At 48.4% G+C, this 10,809-nt stretch overlaps 1 protein-coding gene across 1 annotated transcript in view; it reads right to left on the bottom strand.

Moving 5' to 3' along the window:
* The window catches only part of Dys (Dystrophin), a 447,573-nt gene extending 437,817 nt beyond the window's left edge, over positions 1-9,756 (bottom strand). The window contains exons 1-2 of the mRNA XM_089570783.1: positions 9,661-9,756; positions 1,870-1,981 (exon numbers count right to left, since the gene is read on the bottom strand). Of these exons, the coding sequence (XP_089426909.1) occupies positions 1,870-1,981; positions 9,661-9,741 (193 nt within the window). The 5' untranslated portion in view covers positions 9,742-9,756. The remainder of the gene's footprint in view (positions 1-1,869; positions 1,982-9,660) is intronic.
* Positions 9,757-10,809: the final 1,053 nt, after the last annotated feature.

Raw genomic sequence — 10,809 nt, forward strand, 5'->3', positions numbered from 1 at the left:
CTTTTTCACTTTTATTTCTGTGTTTTTGCTTTCAACATGAAGAACACAGCGTTATCTGCTTCGTTTGTTTTAAGAGATTTAACCCATCACAATTGCGCTCAGGTTACGAATTCGTCAAACTTGCTAATCCAAGCTTTCTTCCTACTAAGAGCTTAGATACAGAATAGTCGGTTCACTAGTGGCGCTGGTGACTAAGCTTGGTCGTTTTTGTTGCTATCTGACTAATGATAGCTCTGGCAATTTCTTTCTGATGGTCCGAGAATCGATGCTATTTTAGAGGCATCAAGCAACGAGCGAGCGAGTGAGGTGAGGTGAGGTGAGGTGAGTGAGTGAGTGAGTGAGTGAGTGAGGTGAGTGAGTGAGTGAGTGAGTGAGTGAGTGAGTGAGTGAGTGCGTGAGTGAGTGAGTGAGTGAGTGAGTGAGTGAGTGAGTGAGTGAGTGAGTGAGTGAGTGAGTGAGTGAGTGAGTGAGTGAGTGAGTGAGTGAGTGAGTGAGTGAGTGAGTGAGTGAGTGAGTGAGTGAGTGAGTGAGTGAGTGAGTGAGTGAGTGAGCGAAGTAGCCTGTATCAAATTGTAAGTGAAGACATTGTTAGAAGACCACCAAAGTGGCAATGGCGCGGGGCAATGCACTAACACTATGCCGGCCATTAAATCCTTCTTTGCCGCCGCGGTGGCTCAGTGGTTATGGTGCTCGGCTGCTGACCCAAAAGACGCGGGTACAATCCCGGCCGCGGCGGCTAGAATTTCTTTGGAGCAGAAATTCTAGAGGCCCGTGTACTGTCCGATGTCAGTGCACGTTAAAGAACCCCAGGTGGTCGAAATTTCCGGAGCCCTTCACTACGGCGTCTCTCATAGCCTGAGTCGCTTTGGGACGTTAAACCCCATAAACCAAACCAAACCAAACCAAACCAAATCCTTCTTTCACCATTGCTCACGTTGTGACGTCTTTCGGCTTGCGCCGTGTAAATAATTTTAAGCAAAAATACTTCAAAAATAAAACTGCTGATTTTATTGCGCGGTAGCTTCATCAATTTTGCGCTGAAGCTAGAAAAGATTTCACTTAAATGCCAGTTTTCATGAAATATCTCAACTACTGAGTGGCTATAAGACGCTTGCAGAGATATTCAATAACTTCTTTTTATTTTTGCCCGGATGCTCACTAGGCACAATGAACCCTGTTCATCAGGTCTTTTCCCTCAGGCGTGCTGCCTGTTTGAGTTATTTAACCAAGCAAACTTGTGCTTTCGTACGGATGCTCGGGTCGTCCTTTCAAGTTTCGCCCGTGGAATGCGTACACGTGCCCAGACTTGTTGCATATTTTAATGTAAATATCCTATGAAGGCCACATGAAGTCCACACGATGCGTAGGAGAGACTTATTACTGTCACTGAAGAGGGAGGGGCGAGGGGTCACACGAAGGTCGTATTCATGGTCAGGCCGCGATACGTTGCGTTCATACACCCAACACCTGACGCGAAAAACGAGTTAACAACAACAACCACAACAACAACAACACGCGTTCGTACGTCACAAAGATCTGTGAGACGAATAAATATAAAAGAAACGTGTTATTTAACAAGAAGCCGTGCACACACCTCAGATAGAGCGAGCACAAGCGTTAAGAGTTCACGTTTTGGCTTCGTTTCCGCTTCCGTGAGTGCTACGCATTTCTAATGATTCTGTTTTATTTATATTGATTCGTTTATCGATTTCATAGCAGGAATGACGCGCAAAGAAAAACCAAACGCGGTCCACCTCCTCCCTTGTATCCGTTTGATCATCAACGCAATGCCACCAGCTTAGCTTTTCACAGCTTGGGCACCTGGTCACAGCGAATTCGTAGATAAATGTTTTTTTCTCGACAACTCACCTTTCTCCGTCTTGATCTTGCGCTGGAAGCGGTTGAGGTTCTCCTCTTCGGTTGAGGATGAGGGCTCCTCGGTGTCGCCATCGTCATCGTTGGGCGGCATGTCACACACCGACTGCGGGAAAAGGGCACGGATCATGATGATGCACAGGGCCCACATGCCAAACGCGACAGACGCGTTTATCGTGACGCTGCTGTTACGCTAAGGTCGCTAGAACTGAACGCAGAACCGAAGCATGCTGTGCGCGTCCTCAGTGTCCCATACAAGGCACAAAAGGAGTGCGCGAAGTCCATCGCCTCATTATGCTTTCCGGCTCTCGAAGCCGAGAACAAAAGTATGCCGGCTCGTCGTCAACTACTTCCCTTCCCCAGCTTCGCATAAGAGGAGGAGGAGAAGGAGGCCACGGTTTTAACTGTATGATGCTTTCTCTCTTCTGCTGTTATTATTATTATTATTTTTTGACCGTGAAAGTTTCCTGCCAACTGCTTCCCACTTCACGCTACACTTACCACTTCCTTTTTATTTTGCTTTCGAATTCTTAGCTCTGTCTCGACTGGCTCTTCTGTAACAATAATGAGACTTTTGTTCCCCGACAGGTTGCGTCGTATTCGCAGCAAGCGGTGTTTACTTGCATGAAGTGCGCCTATCGTGATCGACACGCTGTGTCAACCGCCCGATGCAGAAAATACGTCAGCTATTTTCTTGACAGTGAACAGACAAAAACTGTGCCACCGCAGAATTTTCCCTGAGCCGGAAATTCGTGCAAGTAGCCGTCATACTGTGCTGCAACACTGATGAGAAAAAATATATATATACATAATGGACGCCTGCGTTTTGCACACGAAATGCGCGCCCTGAGTGGCCGTGAGGCGTATATATGCGGTGCGCACGTTATTGAACGGCGTCCAACAGAAAGAGCAATAACAGTCCGAATCAAAGGCATATGCGTCCCACACAACTGTGGATTTGGCGATGAGATTGTATGCAGGAAAAACTGCCAAGAAGGAAGTATTACAACAAGCAGAGAAAGACAACTAGAGAAGGCCAAAGGCGGTCGACTTGCTAATCAAATAAAAACAACACGAAACTCGGGAAAGTCCGTGACAGTTGCACACAACAGGAAGCACGTTATATCCATTAATCACAATACATGGCTTAAACAGAGCTCAAGACAAACTCAAAACATGGCCGACCTACTGAGGCAAAACAGGCAGCACTCCTGCACCGACGCCTTATTTCACGACTCCTTTCATGACTCCGTACTTTCTAGCCTAAATTCCTTCAAAACACTACACCACCTGTTTCACCGTTCCATTTTGACGCGTAAATCTACCGTAACGAGAATTCGCCAGGGGCACATTTTTTCCATTACAAACAGACCCCACCCATTCAGCGCTAGAGGTTGAGGACCACCGTTATACCGGCAGTAAAACGAACTGCTTTGTAGCGCACACTTGTTAAACGCTCGAGCGCCCGCTCTCGCTTCGCCTCAACCCCCCCCCCCCCCCCCCCCCCCCCCCCCCGAGCATTTCTCCGAACCTGAAGGGAAGACCGATTTAAGAGCGTCCCGAACCAGCGCCCCGTTGTGTGTACGTACCGTCCGGACGAAGAGGAGGGTGCTCCTAACAAGACGCGCTCGCATCCATCACTGTCGCCTCGCTGTGTGACCGACGAGTGCTCATCCGCAGGTCTGAGAGAGCTCGGCAGCTGCGCTGTGCGGCCTCACACGCGCACACACGGCGTCTGCGCCGCGATGCCTCGTCGCCGCCTCGAAGGCCGGCTCGCCCACGGAGGACGCCGAACCCCGACCCACATCTCCCCTATCGCCCTCCCCGCCTCGGACCGTACGCCGCACATGTGCCCTGCGCGTACGCTTGCCGACGCCGACGCCGACGCCAACTCGGTACGGCCCGCCGCAGTTTACTACCGGGTTGCCTATACACTGGCCGGCGTTGTATGATCGAAGCGTTGTAACGTTAAGGTGATTCGAATACGGGTGCGGGCTAGTTGGCCACTCATCCGTGACGTTTCTGCAGGGAAAACTCACAAGAAGCGATACGACGAAAAGAGAGGCACTAGAACGTAGTTTGAGGGTCGCCTCTATAGTGCCCCTGTTGCTTTTAGTACACTTGTTTGTTGCTAGTTCGCCTGCATTGACGATGGACACAGGGAGAAAGAAAACAAACATGTGCGCGCTTTTAACCAGTTTATTTCATAACATGATCGTCTTTACAGAGGCCCCGACAAGGAAGGAAAAAAAGAATTAATATACAAATGTCTTACCAGTATACTGACCCAAGTCGAAGCCTTTAAGTATTACTCTGTTTTTCGTGTCGTTCCTCGTGCGTGTTCGAACTGCGGAAACGCCACGACCTTAAAAACGTCCTTTACCGCAGTACATGTAACAGGTGGAGTTGAAGAAAAATTAAAGGTAAATTACCTTAAAATCGTTGCGCGGTAACCAGTAGACTCGGAATTAGTCGCGCGATGTTTATCAACGAGGAAAAAGATAAACGCCATTCGAGGCAACAATGTTTCGGTGCAAGAAGGGCGGCCGATAGGTTTGCCGCGTCAGTGATTACATTTGTAAAATAATTGCAAATTGTGAGGTTTAACGGCCCGAATCGACACGTGTGCAATGAGGGACGCCGTAGTGGAGCGCTTCGGATTAATATGAGCCATCTGGGATATTTAACGTGCGCTGACATCGCATAGCGCATGACCATTGTTGTAGTTCGTCTCGATCAAAAAGCAGCCGCCTCGAACTCGCGGTCCTGGAGCCAGCAGCCGAACGCCAAAGCAACTACCGTGGCGTGTTGTTTGTTCAGTGAAGGTGGTGAGATGAGGCTAAGAAGTGAGCAGGTTTAAGGTTGACTTCGGTTCGCATAGTTAAATGTCACTGGGGAAGGCTTTTTTGTTAACGTAGGCTTGGGGTGTCGATGATGATAATGATGAGGATCATGATAATGATGACAATTAACTTGGCATATAATACCGCCAAAGAAGCTAATGCAGTCGCAGCTTCTGCGAAGTCAGACTGCAAGACTGAGCGTCGCCTTCGAATAGCATTTTTTTTTCTTTGCTTGATTTCGAATAGCAAGTCTGCAAGTTGAGAAATGATCCCACATTACAAATGCTGAGCTTTTTAGGACTACATATTTTAACTTGAAAGTCTTGAACAGCTCAGCAAGGAACGACTTCACGTAACATGAGTCGCACAGTCCAGACACCGTTTACGAACGTACCATTATGTGCACCGAAAAGACAAACACCGAGGCAGAAAAAGGACAAGGGACAAGCGCTATTTCTTGTCATAGAACGAAGTAAACCACGCAGCATTTATCCCGCCCACACGTTCTGTTATAATATTATACGTATTTTACGACTGTAAGTTGTCTCGTTCGTTCAAGTCGGGCGCAGTATAACGCTTCGCCATTCTTTCTCTAAGGCTTCGCCGAGCGGTTCAAAAGCTTCATACGCCAGCTGGTCTGCATGGCTGCTTTGTATTTCAGTTCGCTGTCATTACGGTCGTCTCTGTCCCGCCGTCTCCGCTCCTCTTGCTCCGAGCTCCCTTTTTCCCAACACAGAACAGAGCAGCTGGCCGGGAAGCAATACGCCGGCTCGGCCTGTCCGTATTTACTTGCAAATAAGTTCCTGTCTCTACCACACTCTTTTTTCTTCTTTTATTTTTCTTCTTGGGAATTCAGCTTGCGACGCGCGCGGATCGAACGGCGAGGCTTCCGAAACAAGTGCCGTATACGGTCCTTCCCTTGTTTACCTGATCCGACCATCCATGACAGGCACGTGGGGCTCTCAGAAACAGCGCACTGCTCAATCAATACCGAGGTTGCCTTATACGTTTTGCTGTTAGCTGAGGCCTCTGAAAGCTCGTGGCCATACTGAACGGGGCGCTGGGATTTAGAAAAAAAAAAAAAAGTAAGAAAAAGCTTGTACTGTCGAGATCCAGCCTAAAAAGCACGCTGTGTTCTTCCTTCACGATGGTTTTATCTTTACTTTTCTATGCTGGGCCTGTTGGCTAATGATCAACAACACAACAGACTCCAGGTCCCCGATGTTGTGGCTGTACCATAGGAATGTATCGAAAATAAAATAAAAGAAAAAATGGTGGTGCAACACAGACGAGCAAGCTAAACTATGAGAATCTAAACAAAAGTTTTCCAAGGTTCCTGACCGTCGTAGACTACTAAATCTGCAAAGGGGTCGTGATGAGGATGGAAAAGCGCAAAAGCACACTGATGACAGCGGAGAAGTGGAGAGGAGAAGTGCTAACTTCCAGTAAATGATTTATTGAAGAACTCAGATTTTAGAGGGAGTGTTGCGAATGCCTCAGGCCTTTTGATACATAATAAAACTGATCTAAAAACTTAGAGTGGTGGGAGGCACAAAAAGTTCAGATATGAAAAGACGGTGCTCTCTCTGAGTGATATGTACTGGGGCATACTGATTAATGCAACGGTCGCTCTAAGCAATTTTTGCCGCTTCAAACAGCTCACGTTCAGGCATGTCATTCGTGCTACCGATTACCAAAGTGTTTTGCAGCAGAGGGTGACATTGAAATTGAAAATTGTTTTTTTTTTTTTTTTTTTTTTGCGGAAAGGAAATCGCGCTGTAATTGTCTCGTGCAGACCTTACAATGGGGTGGAAGGTTCAAACGGCAGCCATTCTTGAGGGACTTAGTCTGTTCTCTAAGTCTGTCGTTGAGGCAGCGACCTGTCTGGCCAATATAGGCTTTACCACAGCTCAGTGGGATGTTGTAAACGACGCCCTTGTTGCAAGGAACAAATTTTCCTTCGTGCTGTTTACTGCGCTTTAAATTCTCACCAGTCACTATGCGACTGGTGGTATCATACGCAGATCAGCGTGCTCGCGCACAAGACCCTTTTCCCAAGCATTTCAACCCGGAAAAGCCAAGTACAAGGCAAGGGAAATCTTGTACCCATTAGAAAACCGGTGGGTCCCCGGCGGCACTGGGGATCGAACCCAGCACCTCCCGAATGCGAGGCGGATGCTCTACCACAAGGCTACCGCTTCGACTTCCACCGATCTTCCGCTCGACATCGCCTGAACTCAACGCCTGAAATAAACTCAGTTCGAAAACCGCAACCAAACGTCTACTTCTTGCGTCCACGACATGCAAACTCGGCCAACCTCATCGCCGTGCATCTAGAGGGTCCGAACGTTTGCGGTCTGGTGCGCAACCATACGCAAATACGCAAACTCACAGAAAATAACTTAAATGCATGTACAAACATTACGCGTAAACAATCCAACCAGAGACAGTAATGCCTTCGCATTCCCACATGTAAGAGTTTTTACTTTCGTTTTGGCTCTAGAAGGAACACTGCTCCTATCGGCGCACCTCCAGGGAATAATTATTCATGCCCGAATGAAACAACCTCCAGCGTGGCGCACCCAGCATGTTTTCTTTATTGCTCTGTCATTTTATTTATGCTCTCAGCGTGCTCTGCCTGTAGCTTTAACGGAATGAACGCTTTGTTACCCCAGTCGTTCCATGCAGACGCTCTAGCCATCGGCAATCCTTAATTAGTTCGAAAAAAATTATGGAATGTTTGCTTACTAAATCAAACGACGTGTCGTTCAGAGAGTCTGCTTTCTGTACGAGTGTTATCTGTTGCTATGTTCTGCAGCCGCTACTGTGAATAGGCAGCCGGTTTTGATCAAAAACTTAGTAGACTTGCCTTTTCAGCAGAGCGGTGCCCCCAAGTGCATTGGGCGCAACAAATAGAGCTGCTGAAATTAAATATGCCTACAGCAGGCAGGAAACTCAAGGAGACAGCAGGCGAAACCCAATTAGAAACGAGTTTCCTAATTTGCTGGCTGAATGATCAAGTTGAAGAACCGCAGTAAACAGCCGATGGGCATTTGCGAAATTCGTACGCCGGCATTACGGCAACGAAAGCACTATTGCAATCGGTAAACCCCGAGAAAGAAAGACAAGCACGCTTGCGGTGCTTGTGGACTTGTGACAAGTGAAATAAATAAAGAAAAATAAATCAAATAAATATCTTCGACTGTGATCCGAACCCGCCGCGGCGCGAACAGATGAACTTCGCTTGCCGCTACGCGAGAGTAGTAGGCTATCACCGCATTTTTTTTTAGTCATTTCAGATGAATGATGCTCCAAACCCGGGACATTTATGATGAAAGGTACTTTGTGAATGAATGCGAAAGTGGCCAATACTGATGCTGAGAAACAAATAAAGTGATCAGCTGTCCTTTGCAGTTGGAATGAAATGCATGCACGGAACACGTATCCAAGAAAGGCTGCTATTACTGGGCAATAAAATCAGAGGTTATATTAAGACTGTCAGCATACAATAACTCCATTTTTTCGACACGACAGCTATGGCTTTGATAGGCTGTGTACTTCCGACTTTGAGCTTCCCAATGTCAGTGCTTTGCCTTCCTTCTCCTGCCGCCAAGAGCTCAATGTGATTCCTCTGCTAACAGCGTGTATTGTTCCATACTACATTCCTTTCCAGAGAGGGTTGAAATAGACATGGCCTTCGCACAACACGGTCAGTAAAGTTTAGTTAAAATAGTTAAATAGTTAGTTGAAAATAATCAAAGGACAGGGGGACAAGCCAGAAGTTTGCCTACATCGACAGGGTACCCCTTTCTAATCACCAAGAGACCACCCTCACTGAAAACGGAGGTTTTATTCCATAGAAACGACCACTAAACCGAAATGCAGGTGTCGCCATCACCGGCCGATTTCGTAAGTAAAATGCGTGCATCGATACTGATTTTGTGCGCTGATCCCAGAGGCTACGCTGCACAGCCATTCACTTGAAAACGGAGGCAACCCTATACTTTTCGGTATGGACGTCCCGAGTTTGAACTGACTGGCGGGAGGATTTTTAAATCCAATTTTCTCGAGAATAAATGTGTCTCTTCCTACCAGACAAACGTCAAATAGCCAAAAAAGGCCAGACAGTCAATTTTAGCGATAACAATAATTGGACGGAGTCGTCCTCGGTGTCTACTTAAAATATACAAAAAAAGGGGGTGGGGGGCAAGGGGGAGGCAGAACAAAGACGAGCATGCATTATCGTCACGCACTGCAGCTATCGTACGAACAAGGTAGAATAATTTCTCTAACATTGCTTTGCCGTAAATGGCATCAGATATGGTCCCTTGGTGATCAATGCCGTTGTCTCCACGATACCCGTCTTCGAAAAAGCATTTCGCTAATGCCTTTTTCGCAGACTAGACTGGCTTTTACTAGTTGAGTTTTCTTCACAAGGAAAAAGGGTGCCGTGCGAGATAATAATGACATTCTCAGCAGCTAGAACGAGTGCTGTAGGCCAGTTCTCTCCTAAGCGCGAGAGCAGAATAATAAGAGTACTGGACGGGATAACGCCGCTCGACTGGCTTGACCATGCATTAGCGTAAATTGATACGAACGGCAAGGCCCCACGCCTTATTCTAAGTATGCATACCAAACACGTATCCACGCATCTAGCACACCGGAGCCGCGAAAATACAAAGCAACACGTTCCTCACGGCCACTCAAATAGAAGACAACGCGGCAACGCCATTCAGGAGCTATTGCTAGACGTGGAGAATCCCCCGGCGCCCCCCGCATCTACATATCGCGCCCATATAAAGGCACACAAAAGACCCGGAAGCGCTGGCAATTGGACGCGACTGGCATATATCGCTGCCAAGGCAGGCCGCCACCGGTTATCGTCGGCGTCTCAGCGGCGGCCGAGCTTCGTCGGCACGACGCGTTCCAAGACGTCACCCACCGTTGCGTCATCGGTGGCCGCAGTGGCAGCGACGTCGTTCGGACGTGGCTCACTCACATCTCCGCCAGAGGAGCGTGGCATGGCGCAGAGGTGCACATCGATGGTAGCCCCGAAACACACACACACACAGAGACGCACACTCACAGACGGGCCCACGAAAACACACACGACCTGTGTATATAGCTGTGGGACGACTAGCACCCGAAGATCCTCCCGGCAGCGAACGGGCCTACGTAATAGCTCCCGGCGCAGTGAGGCGCTCGTGGAAACGGCGCCGCTTGCTTCGCTCGAAGAGTGTGTGCACGCCGAGACGCGCTGGTGGAAAGTAACAGAAACGCAAAGAAAATGAAAGTGCAAGAGGGTGGAAAGAACGGCACCATATAGGTTGCCGCAAGGAAAGGAGAGCTTGGGAGGGGGTCGCCCAATTGGCAGAAGCCAGCGGGGATGAGGAGGGAGGCAGTGCCGACCTAATCGTCCACATCCGCCGCCGTCGACGACGGCCGAGACAAGCGGAGAGGGGGGCCGCCGCCTCACTTGCTGAGACAGAGCCTCACAGATGACACATGAATGCCCCGAGAGCCGCGACGGCCGCCGCCGCGGGATGTCTGTGCGCGGACGGAACGTGGAGCGGAGGGACGTCTTCCTGCACACACTGCAGTCCTGCGGGGGACTCCGGGATGCGGCAGAGTCTCATACGGCGCTGAGTGTTCGAGACGAAGAGTAGTGGCCAATAGGCGCGGTCCGCATCAAGTGCCTGCCGAGCGACCGGGAAAAATCATCATCATTCTTGGTCGAGGGACGTTCATTCTTCGCCAAGCTTGGTGACATTAGTCGACCGCTACTACGTATTGAAGTGCCCAGATGACCCTTTTGGCTAAGCCGTTTTCCGTGTACGTTTCGCGACGAATAAAGATTAAAAAAAAAAACGAGTTTTATTTATTTCTAACAAGTAGAGCGCCTGTTGGGCGTTATCGTGAGGAGGTCAAGGTAGGAGACTCGATAACAAAACATAAAACATAATTTGTTTTATACATAAAAAAGCATAAAGCCCAACATTCTTCAGCAGCACTGAGATCCTTATCAGCGAAGGAATTTCTCGAGTTGTTATTAATGCGCTAGTAATCTGTCTTCATTTCAACGGAACAAAAG

The sequence above is a fragment of the Amblyomma mixtum genome, chromosome 2 (genome assembly GCF_055824585.1).
Source record: "Amblyomma mixtum isolate Tamu chromosome 2, ASM5582458v1, whole genome shotgun sequence".
Classification (NCBI taxonomy): domain Eukaryota; kingdom Metazoa; phylum Arthropoda; class Arachnida; order Ixodida; family Ixodidae; genus Amblyomma; species Amblyomma mixtum.